A 19,939-nucleotide genomic window follows, 5' to 3' on the forward strand; every position below is an offset into this window, starting at 1 on the left:
TCTCCGTTCCACCAATCATCCCTCCTTCCTTCCCTCCCCCCTCCAACCTGTAATGTCTTCATCTCTCCCTTTACATTCTCTCTCCCTCCATTTCTCCCTCTCTCCCTTCAGTTCTCTCTGTTCTTCTATTATGTCCCCCGCCTCTCATTCTCCCTTTCTCCCTCACCCATCTCCCTTCCTCCCTCCCTTTTTCCTCCCACCCTCCTCCTTTCCTGTCCCGCTTCCTCCATTCGTCCACTCTCTTCCACCTTCTGATCCTTCTCCCTCTCTTCCTTCATTTCTCTTTTTCTCCGTCTCTGTCTGTCTATCTGTCTGTCTGTCTGTCTGTCTGTCTGTCTCTGTCTGTCTCTGTCTCTCTCTCTCTCTCTCCCATACATTTCCGAGGCCAAAATGTTTCTCTGCCACCAAACTTTCCTCCCTCAGTCTCAGTCTCCCTACACCCCCATTACAGTCTGAGAGAGAGAGAGAGAGAGAGAGAGAGAGAGAGAGAGAGAGAGAGACGACAGCCAAACGAAACAATGATGTCCAAAATTTTGACAGGACGCTAAGAGTTTCAGGACGAGCAATCTGTACAGTTGGAGACAAAACTTTGCCTTCTAGCCAACTGCGTATTCTTCACAATAAGCGTGTGTCCGTCACTTTCTATCCTGACTCATTATATCAAAGAGTGACATCAATGGGCAGAGAAACAAATCAGGACTTCTCAACTTAGGATTATTAGCCCACAGAGAACGGTGAGAAGTTGAAGAGATGCGATACTAGGCAAACTTTTGTTCCCCGCTGTACAGGACCCACTTAAAAATCTTCCATGGTCCGCTTTGTACTCGTAAAATCAGTTCTGGTGCCGGGATGGAAGATTTATGGAACAAATGTGAGGACAGGGCTCGGGGAGATTGGCTAACTGGGTGAAGAGGAGCAGGGACGGGGTGGAAGGGGGTGGAGGGGAGTTGGGGGAAGAGAGAGGGACGAAGAAGGAGGAAAGGAGGTAGGGAGAAGGATGGTTGAAGAGGGTGTGTGGAAGAAGGAAGGGAGATGGGAAGAAGAAGGAGAAGTGGGAGAAGTGATGAGGAGGAGGAGGCTGAAGGGGAGGTGGGGGTGTGCGTGGGCAAAGAAAATGGATGGTAGTGTTCAGAGCCTGCTACACTGTGGTATTAATATTATCATTATCATTATTCTTACTATTATTATTATTATTGTTGTTGTTGTTGCTATTAATTAATTTTTATTATTATTATTATTATTATTATTATTATTAGTTGTTATGAGAGCATTGTTATCAGTGTTACTAGTTTTATCAGCAAGTTAACAACGCCGATACCAGTAACACCATCATAATCCTCATCCTCATTCTAATCCCACTGTTACACACGGAGTGCACTGTATGTAGACACAGGAAATACACAAAAATTAGGGAACTGTCAAAAGTGCCTGGTTATACTTGGCCAGACACTGACTCGTCATTCAAGCTTTCAAAATTCTCGGCTTGACAACTAAAAAAACTGACTAAAAGCTGCACTAACAACACCATTATGCAGTATAGTGAAAAGAACGACCTAAAAGTGAAAAAAACAGAATCCTTGAAGTTACTGAAAAGAACTGAATCAGTGAAAAGGGACTTAGAGTTGCCACTGGGATCCATTAAGAAGCTAGTTTAAAATGCCGCAAGTGATCTAAATCTAATCTACAGCGTCATAAAGCCAGTAAAACGAAAAAAACAAAGAAGGGGACTTAAAATGGACCTAATAACACCTTTAGATAAATAAGAAAAAGAGCTACTGAAAGGAGTGTGACCCAAAACTGCCTTAATAACGCTAACTGTGTCTTACTGACGTTGCAAGTGAGAAGGAAGTGACCTAAAATGGCCCTAATAACACCATAAAGTACGAAAAAAAAAAAATTACTGCTGAAAGGAAGTAACCTCCTCAAAACCTCCCCTAAAAAATGTAAATAAAAGAAAGTGGCTTAAAAATGCCCTAATAACACCACCAGCTTCTTAATAATGTAAATTAATGGAAAATGATCTGACATTCCCCTATCCCACCCCACCACACCCAAAAGATCATACAAGTGAATAGTGAAAGTAAAGTGACCTTAATAACGACGCAATTTGTGAAAACTGTTAGTTAGTGAAAGGAGAGTGACCTAAAAACCGCCTTAATAACAGCATCAAAGCCAGCACAAGGGACGGGGGACGGGAAAGTGAGCCTAACCCGACTGGCTGGCAGATGGCGCAACGGGATCGCCGCCATCAGAATGCAAATGGAATATACACAAAATTCTTCGGCTGACTGGGCAATTCCGCTCCACACTGGCCCTCACATATGCTCTTATTAGTTCACGTTTGCGGCTGGTGCAGAGAGGTAGGGAGAGGGGCGGGTCATAGGAGGGTGGGGGCTCTCTCTTACTATCTCCTTCCTGTGTCCTTTCTATTCTTTCATTATCTTTTCTCTTCTGTGTCTCTTTTCTGTCTGTGTCCTGTATCCGTCTCTTTCCCTTTTTTCCTCTCTGTTTTCCTATTCTGTTCTCTAATGTTTTCACATACTGGCTTCCTCTTGTGTCTTTTCTCTTTGTTTTATGTGTTCTTTTCTGTCATATCTCGATTTATTTGTTATGTTCCGTTTTGCTTTCTGTTCTGCCTTGTCCTGTCCTTATCCTGTAATCATCTGTTTTCTTTTATCCTCTCTCGTTTCATCCCTTTTTCCCTTCTGTCTCTCCTGTCTTTCAATCGTGGTGTGCCATTCCTATTCCATCTATACTGTTTTCTCTGTTATGTGGGCGTGTTATGTCATTTCTCAAATTATACTTGACAAACAGTCACAGTCATTCTGTCTGGTTGTCCTGTCATGCCTGTACCGTGGTCTGTCATTCCCTCACCCTACCCTGTACTGTCTTGCCCTGTCTTACCCCATTTCTTCCCTTCCAGTGCCACTATGCCCCCTCTGTCTCAGCTGTACACCCCCCCTCCCCCACAGCATCTCGCAACAGATGGCAAATAGCGTCATTACATCGTATTAGTGACCAACGACACTGAGACGATGATGAGGCCATATGGAGGACTGGCACACAGCTCAAGGGCTCCACTGTCGCCGCTGACAACTGTGTTAGAGTGGTCGAGTGGGGTGCATGGGGGACCGTCACATTGATTAGCCATTTTATATTGTGTTATCCCAAGGGAAAGGGGAGATGGAATCCTACCCACGTACACCCTGCGTGTCATAAAAAGCAACTTAAAGGGGTGGATTTGAGGGAGGTGTCGTGCCGCCATAATGACTGACCATTTTATACTGTGCTATCCCAGGGAATAGGACAGAAGGAGTCCTGTTCGTGTATTCCTTGTATATCGTAAAAAGTAACTTAAAGGAGAGGCGATGGGAAGCTGGAACCCCTCTGCCCCTCTTTCTTAAAGGATAAGGCGACTCCACCCCCCACGAGGCCCACTTTTAGTGCAAACAGTCTCACAGCTTCTTGAGGACGGAGGGGTGGAGGGGATGGAGGTCGGGCACATTTATCTGGCACGCTGCTGCTCTCCTAATTAATACATTAGCCAAATAGCAAAGGATGCCAGAGAGCTTCGCAAGTCTAAGAGAATACGTTCACATGTCTTCCTGCCATCAATTTTCTTCCACTTCCGAATCCCTCTACCCTGCTACCCCTTCCCCCATCCCCCCGGCGCTCAGTAGAAGTCATTCTTCACCCTTGGACACGTGACGGCCAGGTAAGGCAGAGGGAGGGAATTAGGGTGGGGGTTGGGGTTACGAGCAGACGAGACAGTGACAGGGGACCATAGGGGTGGGGGCATCCAGGAGCCACTTCCATTCCGGTGAGTATTTCCCCTGATGCACTGCCCCCCTTCCCCCTACACACACACACACACACACACACACACACACACACACACACACACACACACACACACACACATCCAATAAAGCTGGAAAAACCTCTTCATCCTACCACAGGACACACAATATCTATCAGTATTCATTAGCGCCAAAACAGTTTACGCAAAAATTTTCTCAGACGTCAGAACTACAATTTTGTGTCGATCATTTGACCTGTGAGGTACAGCCGAGAACTGCAAATGCTTGAATGATGATTGGATGTCTGGTCTATTTTACTGGGCGCTATGATATATATATATATATATATATATATATATATATATATATATATATATATATATATATATATATATATATGAGAGAGAGTGAGAGAGAGAGAGAGAGAGAGAGAGAGAGAGAGAGAGAGAGAGAGAGAGAAGTGGGGTGAGGGTCGGAGGGGACGAAAATTGTGTTGTGGTTGTGTTTTGATGGAATGTTGTCGCCGTGGCTAACACCAGGGGGCGCTGGGAGGGGGAAGGAGGGGGAGGGGAAATAGAAGAGAGAGAGGCAGGCAGGGGGGAGGGGGAGGGGAAATAGAGGAGAGAGAGGCAGGCGGGGGGATGGGATGGGAAGAGAGAGGGAAGGAAAGAGGGGAGGGGCAAAGAGACAGGGGGAAGGAAGAGGGAGAGGCTTGGGGAAGATAGGGACAGGAGATCGAAGGGGGAGGGGGATGTGCAGAGGCAAGGGAATGGGATGGGGACGGGGGAGAGTGGTAGGAGACAAGAAGGGGAAGGGACACGAAAATGAAGAAATAGGAAATGAATGAAAAGACAAAGATGAGGAAATGCAAGTGAGAGGAGAGGCGACGAGGACAGCTGGATGGGAAGGGAGATGAAGGAGAGTAAGCAGTTGGGACAAAGAAAAGAGCAGGAGCAGAGAAATGGATAAAGTGGCAGGGCTAGGACAGTACAAGCAGGGATGCAGGGGAAGGAGCTGGGGGGGGGGGAGAGAGAGAGAGAGAGAGAGAGAGAATAGGAGCTGGGGGAAAAAGGAAGTAGAAAAGAGGAAGAAGCGAGGATGAATGAGGGGAGGGGAGAGAGGAACTAAGTGAGGGGAGAGAGGCGGTGTAAGAGAAGAAGGGCGGTGTGGTGAATTGTGAGGGGAGAGAGAGCACAGTGAAGAGGGGAAGGAAAGGCCAGCAGTGAGGAAAGTATAGAAGGAGAAGGTGAGAGGAAGGGAGGGGAGTGTGGGAAGAGGGAGGGTAGGATGTGAAAGGGAAAGGGAAAGGGAGGGGGGGATGTGGGGAGAAAGTAGCTGGGAAAGAGCATAGAGGAAATGAGAGAGGCGAGAGGAGAGGGGAAAGAAAGGGAAGGAGAAGGTGTGGGAAGAGGTATATTGTAGAGGGGAGAGAGTATGGGGAAAGAGGGGAAAGGGAAGTATAGAGCGGGGTGAGGGGAAAGTGAAAGGGGGAGAGGTCGTGGGTGTGTGAGGGGTGAGAAGAGAATCGAGCAGTACGGGTTCTGTGGAGGGAGAGAGGGAGAGGGGAACCTGAATGGGGAGAGGGGTGGGAAGACTTGGGGACTGTGTGCAGGGAGCGGGGAAAGGGGAGAGGAGGGGAGATTGCGAGAAAAGGGGTGGGGGGAGGGGTGGGGCTATGTGAGAGATGAGGAGGGAGGGGAGATTGAAGAGAATTTGGGAGAGAGAGGAGAGAGTGGAAAGAGAGAGTGTATAGAGGGGTGGTGTAGTGTGGGTTGGGGTGTGTAGACTGCGTGACGCCCCACCGCTCTCATACACTTGTCATGTGAGACTGACGCTCCCATAAAAATATACAGCAACACACCACCAAAAACACAGGGCAGCGCCATATTAAAAAATTTTCACGGAAAGCCGTCGCACTGAGGCCTTTTTGTTCGACGGCCCTGGATATGTTCAAATTTTACTTTTTTTCTGATCGAACTTCAAAGCGTGTTGCATATGACAAATTACACATACATATAATTACACAGATTGTACATACAGACGAACATACATCCATCCATGCATGCATACAGGTATATACACAGTGTACATACAAACTTAAGTACTAGGTACATCACCATCATCATACAAACACACATACAGATTTTATACATACATATGAAATCACGTGTGTATAACAAGTATTATATTCTTTCGGACTTCTATTGCCCAGAGTAAATTCTTGGCAACTACACAAACCCGTGTTGTATCCAACATCCGCCCTGTCAGGATTTGATGAAGGTAGCCTTGCAGCCTCTTTAAATCCATCACAGCCTGTCACAACCCACCACTACCTCCTCTGATTCTTGTGTCAATCTGCTCATAAATAAGAACAAATCATGTGTCGTAAACTAGTGGTTTCATTCCTACCCCAACCCCATCACCATCATCATCGTCATGGCCCTAAATCATGTTATTATAGGTGGGGTAGGCAGGACACAGAAAAAGGAAGATGAAAATACAATAGCAGCCGAAGCTACCATAAGAGTACAAGATAAATGGCTCATATCTACATCCATTCACTCATCCAAGCCTTCGAATTTCTCGACTCCACCTCACAGGCGAAACCATACACAACTAGAGGGGCACTCAATGGAGCTCATCTCTCCTACGAGGGCAACGTCATTTTCAGCCCGCTTTTCATAACGGGTTAGGTTTTCTCATCACTGATTAGGGTTTCATAAAAAATGTGTTTTGGATCCAGAATCTGTAATACGATCTGGATCGGTCCCAAAAGTTAATCGATTGTTCCCTGGGACTAAGGCTATCTACCCACCAAATTTGGTTGAAATCTCTCTTTTGGTTTTAAGTAATCCTGCTAACAGACAAAGTAATAGACGAACACACAAACAGGGGTGAAAACATACTCTCCCTGTCGGACAGAACTAGAGGGGCACTCAGTGGAAAGCATCTTTCCGACAAGGGCAAAGTAAATTCCAAACCACTCTTCATAATGGGTTAGGTTTTCTCATCACGGATTAGGGTTTCGCAGAAAGTGTTTTCCGGATGTAAAATTTGTAATACGATCCAGATCGGTCCCAAAAGTTAAGCGATTGTTCCCTGGGACATAGGCTATCTACCAAACAAATTTGGTCCAAATCTCTCTTTTAGTTTTTGAGTAATCCTGCTAATAGACAAATAAACAAACAAACAGGGGTGAAAACATACTCTTCTTGTCCGAGAGATTAACCTACAGTACTTCATCTGATGAAGTCGCTTTTGTTACACTAGTGGCAAACAGTTCTACCAACATATGTCGTGTTATAAAAGGAGTGTAGCACTTATCACATGCATCTCTGTAACTCCTCCCATTCATCCAATCTTGTTTTTCTTCAGTTCTTTTAGTTTCTTATCGCCCATAACACACTGCCTCGCAAAACTAACATAACACCTTGGAGAGAAACACTAAAGGCAAATAACTGGTCAAGGTGTATTCAGCGCTGTCACCACAGACGTAACTAAGTCCCTTCTCTGCATATGGTGGTCCTTCTCTAGGTGTTAAAGTCTAAGCCAGATTTTCCCCTAATTAATACCTTTACTGCGATGGCGTGTTTTTACTTTACTCTGCCTATCAGTAAACGATCTGATTAAAATTAAATAGGATCTGCACATTGTGAAAATGTTAATGAATGGTATATCTAACTCCTCAGTTTCGAGATTTGTCTCCTAAACTGAATGATATCGTCACGAGCAAACAAAAATATATACGAAAATGACGCCCTCGGGCCGGGGGGGTAATTTAACAAAACAAGCTCTAACTGTTCCACACACAAGATTAAAACAAGCTCTAACTGCTCCACACACAAGATTAACACCACCATCAACAACAACAGTCGCCAGCAACAAGCACAAACGTCTCCTTGCATCCAGGTCACTTATTGTTGGGAGGGGGTGTTCAAAATTAATGCCTTTAGCTTGAAGACTTAATTCGTGCGTTATGACCGCTGCTACAAGATGAATATATTCAGCTTAGAGAGGACGCCTAACAGTGAGCCTAGTTGTGAGTGGGTTAATGCAAGCTAAATCTTACCCCTCCATTCCAGAAAGTCTTCTCTATTCGAAATAAAATAGATTAAAGACAGCAAGGGTTCATTAACAAAACAAACTCACTCCACACAGATTTACCCTGCCGCTACCACCAGCAACAACAGTAAGCAACATCAACACAGTATCGGCGAGTCTCGGCAGCCATGAGACGTGTGGTGGGGAGAGGCAGACTTAACCTAGCTTCTTTTCTGCTCCCGGCCAGATCCTGTCGGCCGGAGGGAAGCATCATTTACTGGGACGGGGAAGTAAATCACGGGGACCAAAAGGGGGAATCCATCCGTAGCGCTGGTGTGTGTGTGTGTGTGTGTGTGTGTGTGTGTGTGTGTGTGTGTGTGTGTGTGTGTGTGTGTGTGTGTGTGTGTGTGTGTGTGTGTGTGTGTGTGCGTGTGTGTGTGTGTGTGTGGGGCTGGCGAGACACCACCACCGCCACCACCGTGACCACAATACAATAACCAACAGTTTTTGTGTGCTCCCCGCCCAGCCCTCAAAGACGCTCAGGCTCCCTATATATACAAATTATGAGAGAGAGAGAGAGAGAGAGAGAGAGAGAGAGAGAGAGAGAGGATATAAACCTCATCAAAGAGAGTTTCATCACACAAAACACACACATACACACACTCTATCGTGCACCTTCTCTCGTAAACAGGTTAGATATAACTGCATGCAGGTCTATTTACTTATATAAGACTACAGATATTTCTTAATTAAAGTTGCAAAACCGTCTTTAAAAAGGAAAAAACAATGACCTTTAAACCCCTCTAGTCCAATGATGCCTTTTTATTCTGCTCTGGCTACCGTCATATGACTGTATTTATATTTAGAGAAGGACCTTCTCCAACTCAATGGATAAGTTATTTACAGTAATATCTTCAGACAGATGACATTTTGAAAATTCTGTTGCCTATTTCAGGAGAAGGTTCTCGGGTTGCAGGGGTTCAGGTCAAAACGAAACTTTAAATTTTAACTTCAAAGTAAATTTTCGTAATGGGAAAGAGGTTGCATTAGGTACGGTATAAGGAAACTTCAATTGGCATTGTCATAGTTTTCGATATTACCTTCGATAAACGGTGTGTGACCTTAGCTTTACAACTAGAGACGGAGTTTACCTTGATAGGATCTTTGAGACGCATCCGTGTGAGACCCTGAGCTGACGTGAGATGTCGCATGGCCTGACGCCGTTGTGTGCCAGCTCTACGATCCTCTGTCGTACCATGTCGGGCAGTGGCCGTCCGTTCACGAACACGCCCCCAAGCTGGTTCACCCCACCGTGGCCTGTGGGAGGAGAGGGATTATTAGGGTAGGCTGGTTGGCGCAGGTGAAGAGAAAGATCGTAGAGGCAAGAGAGGACACACTGGCGGGGTGTGTGTGAAGGGGAGGGAAGATAGGGCGTAGATAAGATGTTGAGAGGTGTGAGGAGGAGGATTTAAGGGAATGAGAGGCGAAGATGTGTTGTAGAGAAATGCAAGGGAAAGTGAAATAGGTGAGGAGAGAGGGCTTAGAGAAGGGTAATATGCAGAGAGGAAAGGGAGAGACGTAGATGTGAGTGGTGAGTAGGGTACAGCGGAGGGGTGAGAGGGAGAAGATAAGATATGAGAAATGTAGGGGAGGGTGAGTAAGGGATGCCCAAAGATGATTTAGGGAGGTGCAAGGGAGAGAGCAATGCTGAGATGTTGCAGTCAGCAGCCGGGGAGATAATTTTATTTTAGGCTAATAGGAAGTATTAGGCGAGGCGTAGCTTACATGGCTTAATTCATGTAACAGTGCAGACTGATAAGGCCTACCATTTGATATGATCATGATCATCTTCCTAACTCAGTTTTCCATTAAATTTTCTTAAGTACTATCACTAAATTCACTCGACACCTCTGCTAATTCTGTCTTTAATGATTGAAAACTTAAGTATACTGAATCATTATCATCACCATCATCACCATCATTATCATTATCATCATTAAATCTCATAGCAGTGGGAAAAGGAATAAAAAAATAGGAGAACTATCAGCTTTACTCAGTAATAGGGGTCATGCATCCAGTCACTCGTCATTTGGTCCTTCCAGATTCTCGGCTCCACTCCAGAAACATGTCTCCCACACTATGTGTTTGATGAAGTTGCTTTGGCAAAGATTGTGGTTTAGAGAACATTGTGTCAACTGCCAAGAATAAAAGGGAAGGGGGTTTACAGTCACAGTCATGTGCATATCCTCAGCATAAATCTCTACATGTCCATAACTCGTACATTCCGTTCACACACTGTCGTATCACGAACATACACCATAGGCCTACTTTAACTTTACTTACTGTACCTATAGTGTATGGAAATTTATTAAGCATACTGCACCGAATCAATCTTTCCGTACATACAACTCACATATTCCATTCACACATTCCAGCATTATCCACCAAAATCCCTTCAGCTCCCTCGGTCGGACTGGATGGCACGTGGCTCCGTCGCTCCAGGCACCAGAAAAATAATAATGGAATAACGAGTGCTGAGCGGGCGGCAGCGACCCACATAAACAGGGTATCAATCTCAAATTCCTCTTTGTCGGGGCACCGGGGGACTCCATAGCGGCATTGTGGAGAGCCATTTATACGAGCATTACAAGTCGGGTCGGAATAATACACCTTCAAGTGAGCAGTCAGGGGCCACTTGTGTACTCTCACTTCTTCGCCGCCAACTTCGAATTTTCCGCTCGGGCACCAGAGGGCATTGTCACCCTTTAGTGAATAAATAAACGTATGAACTACTGTGGAATGGCGACGGAAGATTTGCAAACAGTGGGTGTGAATGGCGGAGGGAGGGGAGCAGCTGCGACGACGGGGCATTCAGCTCTCAGGGTAGGGTCCACACCCTCCCTGTCTTCCCTCCCCTTCCCACCGCTTCCCTCCTTTCCCCACCAGCCCTCCTCTCCCTGTCTTTCCTGGCCAGCCCTCCTCTTCTGCCAATCCTCCTCTCTCAGTCAGCCCTCCTTTCCGAACAAGCTCTACTCTCCCTCCAGCCCTCCTCTCTTAGTCAGCCCACCTTGCCGAACAAGACCTCTCTCTCTCTCCAGCCCACCTCTCCCACACAACCTACCCTCTCTTATAGCTCTCCATAGCCAGCTCTATCCACTCCTCTCTTCCTTTTTCCACAGACCCTCACCGCCCCTCTCCTTTCTTCCCGGCCACTCTCTTTCCGTTCGCTTCACCTTCCCATCAACTCTGCTTTCTCAGTCAGCCCTACCTTATCAGCCCTCCTCTGCAGTCAGATCCTCATGCAAATCTCATTTCTCTATACTTAGTCATAACCACATTCTCTGCCCTCCAGATCCTCCCTCACTAATATCCTTCCTTCATTCTTACTCACCAAACTACACACTTTTCGCACCGAACCATACATCCCTTAATTCATCACCCCTCCCTCACCCCACAGCATTCCTCCCCCACCCTACCACATCCCTTTTTCTCATCCTGCCCTTCCGTATGTACCACATCTCACAGAGCAAGACAAGAATGTAATAGATATTTTGTGAATATCTTCACGAATCTAATCTCAGCATATTCACTGCCCCAAAAGATGATTTTATGAAGGCAATGGTATATCTGGCATTAGGAAAAATAAATTGACGTACTTTTGGTAAGTCAAGATTCTTTCTAAACTTGACGCTATGAGGATCCCTTCCAAGCTAAGTAAAATTCACCTGGTGTAGTTAGAATATAGCTAGAATAAAATGTAAAAGACGCCACCCTACTGAAGGATTTACTTTCATCAATAAAGGCAACGTATTTTTTGTTTCTGACACTGCCAGACGATTTAATTCAGTTTTGTGAGACCTCTTGTAATGAATGGTATATAAACAGTAGCCTTATCAGTATGATAACGCACTCAGTTATTAAATTCTTACAACGGCCAGACGAATTTATTAAGAAAAGGGCAGACCTCTCATTGTGAAAAGGTTAATAGGCCATTAACACTGCGTGAGAGAAGAGCTTAGAGGCACACTTGTCGCGGCAACCCTGGATCAACTCTGGTGTTAGGCATGTGGGACTAATGGGGACTAATGGGGAAGAGTGTATTAGTCCCCGTTGCGTATTTACCAGCTCACACACATGTCAGGCCAATCATATAAAAGCTCTTTGGCAGATTAGGTGGTAGATTAGTCGATACATAAAAAGACAGACAGATACAGCAAAGTAGATTAGTGTCTCCCTCCTACTCCTCACTCGCATATTTACTCTCCTCAGTTAGCCCAACGACACAGTGTTTCCTCGTCGTATTGCACAATAAACCAGCGATTGATTAGCAGATGGACAGAAAGAAGGTTAAGCACAATAGATGGATAGAATAGATTAGCCCCCTTCCCACATGGATATTTACCATTCTTATTTAGTTCAACCACACAGGGATTCGAGGGTAGACCAGTCTATGGCCGCAGCAGTGGGAATCTACTCAGGTAATCCGCCATGATTGAGCGTCCGACCAGGATGCGGGAAAATATAGAGGCTGAATGACTGGAATATATTTGACACCCCTAACGCACCATTACACGCAAACAACACCTTTTTACAATGTCTCGCGCAAGCACTGCTTTCCATTAGCTGGCTAGAGAACGGTGATGGGTTGGGAGACTGGTGTGGTGGTGTGGAACTCGTGTGGTGTTGTGGGATTGGTTAGGTGGTGAGAGACTGGTTTGATGGTGGTGAGAGTGTAGTTTAGTGGTGTTGGACTGGTGTGGTGGTGTGGAATGGAACTGGTGTGATAGTGTGAGACTGGTGTGGTGGTGTGAGACTGGTGTATACACTTCATCTATCGGGCTGGTATGTTTGGCTGAAGGAGATGGTGCACACTTTATAGCTTGGTGGGCACAATAACACTGGTCATGACACAATTTAATACCGGCCTTGTGAATGGTGTCAATCAGCCCGGCGGCCCTCCCAGGTGTCCCCCTCCATTACCAGCTCCTCTCCTCCCTCCCTTCCATCTTGCTCTCTTCCCTCCTCCCGTTCCTTCCATCTCCTCTCTTTCCTCTATCCTCTCTCTTTATCCTATCCTATCCTTTCCTCTCCTCACCTCGCTGCTCCTCCCTCCTCCTGTGTTGTGCCCTCTCTTATCGTTTCCTTTTCGTGTCGTGCTCCTCCGTTCGCCTCTCCTCTGCGTCTGCTACCACCAGAATGTTTATTTCATTCAGAAGAAGCATCCAGCCCCTTGCAATTCCTCCTGGCTAGAAAAATACTCGCTCGTTTTTAGCCTGAATTGTAGGTGCGCATCTTGGTGGGTCCAAAGCAGAGGGAGTTGATAACGGGACGGCAATGAGTGACGGAATTAGTGTTTATACTGCAGCGCCCCCGGACGCCGCAGGGCGCCGGTGAGAGTGAGGGAGGTAGGTGGAGTGCGGCTGACTGGTGACAATAATAATCTGTGTAGCAGCTGCCTCGCCTGGGACACCATCACCAGCGGGAGGCTTTACAGACAACAGTCCAACCACCACCGCCGCGTGCACCCCCTTCCCCCTCCTCGTTGCCTTTCCTCTTCCTCATACTCCTAAATCTACTCGTAGTTCTATAGTAGCTCCATCTCCCCACCGGAGCCTCGGAAATGGGTCATGATATCAAGGGGATATATTAATAACACACAAGACAATACGAAGTTCTAAATAAGTAAAATCAGAGGCCGTTAAACGCCGAAATTGCTGATTCTGCGCAAATCTCAACTGCACAGCTAATAATTAATCGTATGTCAGCGAAGTCTATACTATGACGATGTACTGTTGGTGTAGGGTTGCTAGTGTGTACGGTGCAAATTTTTGCCACAGTATTCACAAACAGCATACCGGTACGATCAAATATGGCTTATTGTAACTGTGATTTGGAGGAAGGACACGGATAGGAAAGTGCAGAAATTTTCTGTCTCTGAATGGATGCAACATGTACTATAAACATATTCAAGGTGAATTGTGCTGTGCTTTGCAAACGTAGGGAATGCAATCCAGAGTATAAAAGTGTGTAGTCGTTTTTGTGCTACCACAGTCTGTCTGATCGAGCAGACCCATCAACCGCAAGCAAGCAAACGCCCCTGGAGGGCCGTCCAGTTCAGTGAACTGAAACTCCCATGCGGCTGACAGGGGTTAGTGTGGAGGATTGGTTCGTGGGTGGATGTCGCATTTGCTTCCGCCCACCCAGTTAAAGAGGGCATCATAGTAAGCTACACGTCATCCCGTTATTTGGCTATATGGTTACCTCTAAGCGTTGTAAATGGTATCCTGAGTTACAGGAAGCCATTTGGACTGTCACTCAGTGTCGAGCCATCTGAAGTGGAAAGAAGAGTAATAAAAGGTGACAAGAAGGATGAGGGAAACAGCAAGAGAAGAGGGCTGACACAGAAAAAGAATGATAGACATGAAGGAAGAAGTAGGCAGCACTACATCATGCGGGTGGATGCCGGACGCCCTCATCTACCACCTAAAAGAGTGTGTTATAAGCAGAAGGTTTTGATCCCGTGCGGTGATGTCTCGTCCCCTCTGCCGGGATTATCGTAATTTAATGTGACGTAACATATGTCCAGCCTCGCACCCTCCAGCTACTACCCTCTCCCCTTCCCTCCCCTCTCTCCCTCTTGTCTCCTCTCTCTTCCTTTTAATTTCTCTTCCCTCATCCTTCCCCACATCTTTCTTTCTTATGCCCCTATCTTACTCTTTCTCCTCCCTTCTTCCATTTCCTTCATTCCCTTTGTTCTCGCTCCCTCCTTTCCCTTCTCTCCCTTTCCCTCTCCTCCCTTCTATCTTCTGTCCTCTCCTATCTCCCTCTCAACTTCCTCTTTTCCTCCTATCTGTTCCCTTCCTCCTTCACCTCCCTTCCTGTCCCTGCCCTCTGCCCACTCCCATCCTTTAACATAGGTTTTCTATTCTTTTTCCCTCCTTTACCTTTTCTTTCGATCCCTCGCTTCCCTTCCCTGAACATCCCTTTCCTTTTTCCCCTCCCTTAACATCGCTTTCCCCTTTCCCTTCCCTATGTCCCTCTGAACCTTTCCTCTTCCTTCCACCACTCGCTCACTTCCCCCCCATCCCGTGCCTCCCCCTTCACCCCCATGTCCTTCTGGCACCTGTCACGCCTCCCCTCCTCCCTCAGGTTTGTGTTGGATCAGATAAGTGGATTTGCCCCGGATAAGTGGGTGGTCGAGGTGGGGGAGGGCGGGTGAGTGGCCATAAGTGGGTGTTGAGGAGCCCACTGAGGGGGATTTAATGGGGCGGGGGAGAGGGGCAGGAGGCAGAGGAGGAGGGACGGGAAGGGAGAAGGGGGGAATGAGGAGGAAAGGGGAACGAGGGGAGAGAAGGAAGAGGAATGAGGAAGGGAAAAAGGTGGGGGGAGAGGAACAGGGACAGGAGGGGGAGTTGAGGAAAGAGGAGAGGATGAAGGGTGAGAGGGGAGGGGAGAGTAGGGGACGATGGAAGAAGAAGAGTGAGGGGAGGGAACGGAAGGGTTGTTGGGACGGGATGACATAAGGGAGCGCAAATATATTAGGGAATTAATTTAGGGGACGCAAAATACTTAAGTGGATTAGTACTTCCAACACATCCGGTAGCCATCACATCAAACTCGTTAGTATATAGTGCATGGACTACACCTATCAGAATGGGGGAGAGGAGGGGAGGGGAGGGGAGGGGAAGGAAAAGAGGAGGGAGAATGGGAGGAGCGGAGAGGAGGTGGAAGGGTGGAAGGGAGAGAAGGATTTGTGGGGTTGGTTAATATTAAGGGACTCAGATATACAGGGTGGCTGATACCTCTAAGTATATCCAGTCACAGGCACAATTAAGCCACAAATACTTACAACAAAACTTCGTCTGTGAGTAGGGACGAGGAAGGATTGGAAGAGTGAGCTGACGCTTGAGGACTCATATATATATATATATATATATATATATATATATATATATATATATATATATATAAATATATATATATATATATATCAACAACTGAGGTGCCCGTGGGGAATCTTATACTATATATCCAGCCAAGGAGAAGCAAGATGATTTTCCACTTCATATTTATTTATTTCAGGTGACTAGTTTCGGGATGCTTATCCCATCTTCAGACCTAAAAGCATTTAAAACACATATTGCAAATTACATAAAGTTTTAAAAACATTTTAAAATATCCATAAGAAATACAAAAAAGTTACCAAAAAAGCATGTGACAATGACTGATTACTATAAAAAATGTATTTTTTTTTTTCTTAAATATATATATATATATATATATATATATATATATACCTAGGCTGCTTCCCCCAAGGAAAGGGAGGTAGCCGAGACAGGACGACACACTCTCCATTTACTCATCCATTCAAACACATTCATTCACATCTTAGCCCCAAAGGGGAGAACGGACAGATCCTCACCGCACCACGCCGCACAAGGGTCAACTGCGCAATGCAATCAGTGACATCCGCAGCAGGGCCCGACAGCAGAACTGGTTTACCCCTGCCACATCATAACATACCCATACATATACATATATATGTATGTATATATATATATATATATATATATATATATATATATATATATATATATATATATATATATATATATATATATATATATATATATATATGTAGAGAGAGAGAGAGAGAGAGAGAGGGAGAGAGAGTATAATCCGTCAGTTTGCTCACTCGTGTTTCAGAGATAAGCCGTGGGGGAAAAAAAGGGGGAGGGGAGAAGATAGAGAGAGGGGGAGAATTAGAGGGAGGGAGTAGAAATGAGGTGAAAGTGGTGCATTATTATCAATTGGTGGGTTGGACAAGTGGCGTGAGGTGAGCGACTGTCAGCTGTGGAGTGGTGGTGCTGATAACTGATCCAGGCTGGTCAGTGGTGAGGGGGTTAGTGGTGACTGGCTAGTATAGGACGTGTCAGTATTAGTGGTGACTGAGATTAGTGGTGGAGGCGTTACTGGTTGTGGTGATTGTGGTTAGTGATGATGGTGATTGTGGTTACTGATGATGGTGCGTAGTTGAGGTTAATGGTGGTGGCGCTGAGTGGTAGTGGTGATTGTGGTGACTGATGATGGTGCTTAGTGACAGCTGAGGTTAGTGGTAGTGGTGATTATGGTCAGTGGAAGTTATAGTAGTAGTGTTGATTGTGGTGACTGATGATGGTGCTTAGTGATAGTTGAGGTTAGTGGTAGTGGTGATTGCGGTTAGTGGAAGTTATAGTGGCAGTGGTGATTGTGGTTAGCTATGACGGTGTTTTAGCGATGGCAGAAGTTAGCGGTTGAAGCGTTAATGTTAGTGGTGATTGTGGTTAGTTAATGGTGATGCTGTTTAGTGCTGGTTGAAGTTAGTGGTAGAGGTGGTGGTGGTAGCGGTGGTGGATGAAGTTATTTGAATTCTGTTTTTCCTTTCTCGTAACGATTATATTCAGCAAGATCGACCTTTCAAGCTGCAGGTGTTAAATGGAACCTTCAATAACCTCTTCACTACCACTGGACTCTTCTAAATAACACTGTCCAGAAGCAGCCCCAATAATCTTCAAAACGAACTTCCCGCTGTGAGTTAGTCCGAGTACTCTAATACATGTCTCTTGTACAATTTAACTCCTTTCTTATCGCCCGCCTTCGGAAGGCAGAACTATAGTGTTTTTGTCTGCTTCTGTGTGTGTGTGTGTGTGTGTGTGTGTGTGTGTGTGTTCCCATGATATCTCATGAACGGCTTGAGCTATCAACATTAAACCTTCAGGGTATCAAGATAAGACCAAAATCTTGGCCGAGTTCGAAAATGGGCACTCGGGGTCAAAGTTAAGGTCACCACAATGGCTGCCAAAGATCAACTAGTTTTTATCGCCCGCCTCTAGCACCACTGTATCTCATGAACGGCTTGAGCTATCAACATGAAACCTTCAGGGTATCAAGATGTGGCCTAAGTCTTGGACTGGGCCAATAGCATATTCTGGCGGGCGGTTTGCATTCAGCTCCCGAATGCTTGTCTTTCATATTTTGATATGTTTGATGTTTGTCGAGGCACAATGCACGGGTTCTCATCAAAGGCAGCACGAAGCTATTATCAAAAAATTTAGTACTGCAATATGAGTCGTGTAAAATTATTACTGGTACCACAGCACAGAGAACGCAAAAAGGTTAATGAAGAACTAAGCACTTTTGTATCACCATCGTCCTCATTGTCACCATCATTATCATCCACTGCTTCTCATGACCACTTTGGCACCTGCTGATTTATGAGAGAGCATTTGATCTCGCTGATTATTATGTTCGCGGAGGGAATAATGAAGTGCGCGGCGCTTCGTGGTGTCTTGCGCGGGGACACAGGAGCGCAGTCTAATGCGGTACGCGCATATGCATGACAAAAAATGCAACTCAGGTGACTGGGATGGAACTTGGAGTCAGCAACCCGTAGGCTGTTTCAGTGACTATCAGGCGCTAGTGTGTCTTAAACTATGTAAATCGGATATTACTTTATTCTCATTATCTCCACATGATTATATATAGGATAAATTTATTTATTTAATGAGGGAGTTTGATACATCCTTACTATTTCCTTCAACACAATGGAGCTCTCCTAATCTGAAACTGGTTTGGTAAAGGAAAGAAAAAAACACAAAAGTCGTAACTGTATTGGACGGTTAAGCAGGCGGATACTACCCGTAATAATAATAATAATAATAATAATAATAATAACAACAATAATAATAACGACTGGAGTGTGATCTGCCTGCAGCTTTGTCCCCCGAGGGCGGGATGGGAGGGGCGGGTAGGGCGGGTGACGCGTGCCGGCCCTTCAGATCCTGAGATAAGATGCCCCAGGGAGGACACCCAGCCCCGCCCTCACATAAGGTGCATGCTGATAACACGGATTGGCTGCCGGATCAAAATACACTTTACATTTGCCAGAGGGCGGGTTGTGAGCGGGAGAAGGGAATGACGGGACATGGCGGAGAGGGGGAGAGGGGAGTGACGGTGGAGCGGTGGCTAGGGGGGTACGGGAGTGACGAGGAATGGTGGTGAAGGGGAGAGGGGAGTGACGGGAGAATGGTGGCGAGGAAGAGAGGGAAATGACGGGGAAATGATGGTGAGGGGGAGAGCGGGATGATAGGGGAACGATGGCATGGGGGAGAAGAGAGTGACGGAGGAATGGTGGTGAGGGGGGAAGGGAAGTGACGGGGGAGTGGTCGTGAGTGGTTGAAGGGAGTGATGGTGAGGGGAAGAGGTTTAATGGTTCTTGAACCTCAGTGAGACTGGGACCGTATTACTAAAACTGAGAGCACAAGAGTGTAAACAAAGTCCTAGTTTTGACGATTATTTATGGAATTCCAGCAATTCTCAGACGTATAAGCCAGCATACCAGCGTGTAATCTACAGCGATGCAGAAAAATCAGGTATGGTCTATCAGCATCACATGCTTAAGAAATTATCGTCAAAAGTTTGGGCGCTTGTCCACACATTCACGTTCTTAGTTTAAGGACTGATTTGGGACAAGTGCTGTACAGGACTAGGGGATTTTCTAACGATTTCAGTGTGGCCAGGAGACGATAGGGGGTTCCGGGTGGCTGACAAGGCTGAGGAGAACAGACGGGACTGACCTGGGGCAGCTACAGGGACAGGGGCATGGGTCAGCAGGGAGCCAGAGGGGACCTGAGGGTCGGCAGGGACGAGTGAATGGTGTTCATTACTGACCACTGGGGCGCCACTGACCACCCAGATTGTGTCCACCACACCTCACTCTCTCAACACAACAAACAACTGGTTCATGCACAGTAACATTTAAAAACATGGGCACGGATGTGGCCAGTACAGAACCTAGTCCTACCGTTATTCTGTTCAGTTCGTGCTAAGTTTCTCTTGGCTAAAGAAAATTATCTAGCATAACCAACATAAATTATTTAACTGGGACAAAGGGTCGAACAACGATATAAGTAGCAGTCAGCTTTACCTGTCATGTGAACAAAATCCTAGGAAAGCCGTCTGGAAAATACTGTAAAGAGAGTTATCACACAGCGGGGAGAAGACAGAGGAGAAATAGGGAGTAAGACAGGCAGGAGGGGTCAGCAGACGGAGAGGGGCAC

The 19,939-nt window shown here is 46.1% G+C and overlaps 1 protein-coding gene across 5 annotated transcripts in view; it reads right to left on the reverse strand.

The window, feature by feature from the left end:
• Positions 1-19,939, reverse strand: part of LOC145401373 (uncharacterized) — a 253,052-nt gene that overhangs the window by 57,016 nt on the left and 176,097 nt on the right. For all 5 annotated transcript variants that reach the window (XM_080273703.1, XM_080273704.1, XM_080273700.1 and 2 more), the window contains one exon: positions 8,993-9,158. In XM_080273703.1, the coding sequence (XP_080129829.1) occupies positions 8,993-9,158 (166 nt within the window). The remainder of the gene's footprint in view (positions 1-8,992; positions 9,159-19,939) is intronic.

The sequence above is a fragment of the Coenobita brevimanus genome, chromosome 55, assembly GCF_032717465.1.
Source record: "Coenobita brevimanus isolate Jiangsu-jjx chromosome 55, ASM3271746v2, whole genome shotgun sequence".
Lineage (NCBI taxonomy): Eukaryota > Metazoa > Arthropoda > Malacostraca > Decapoda > Coenobitidae > Coenobita > Coenobita brevimanus.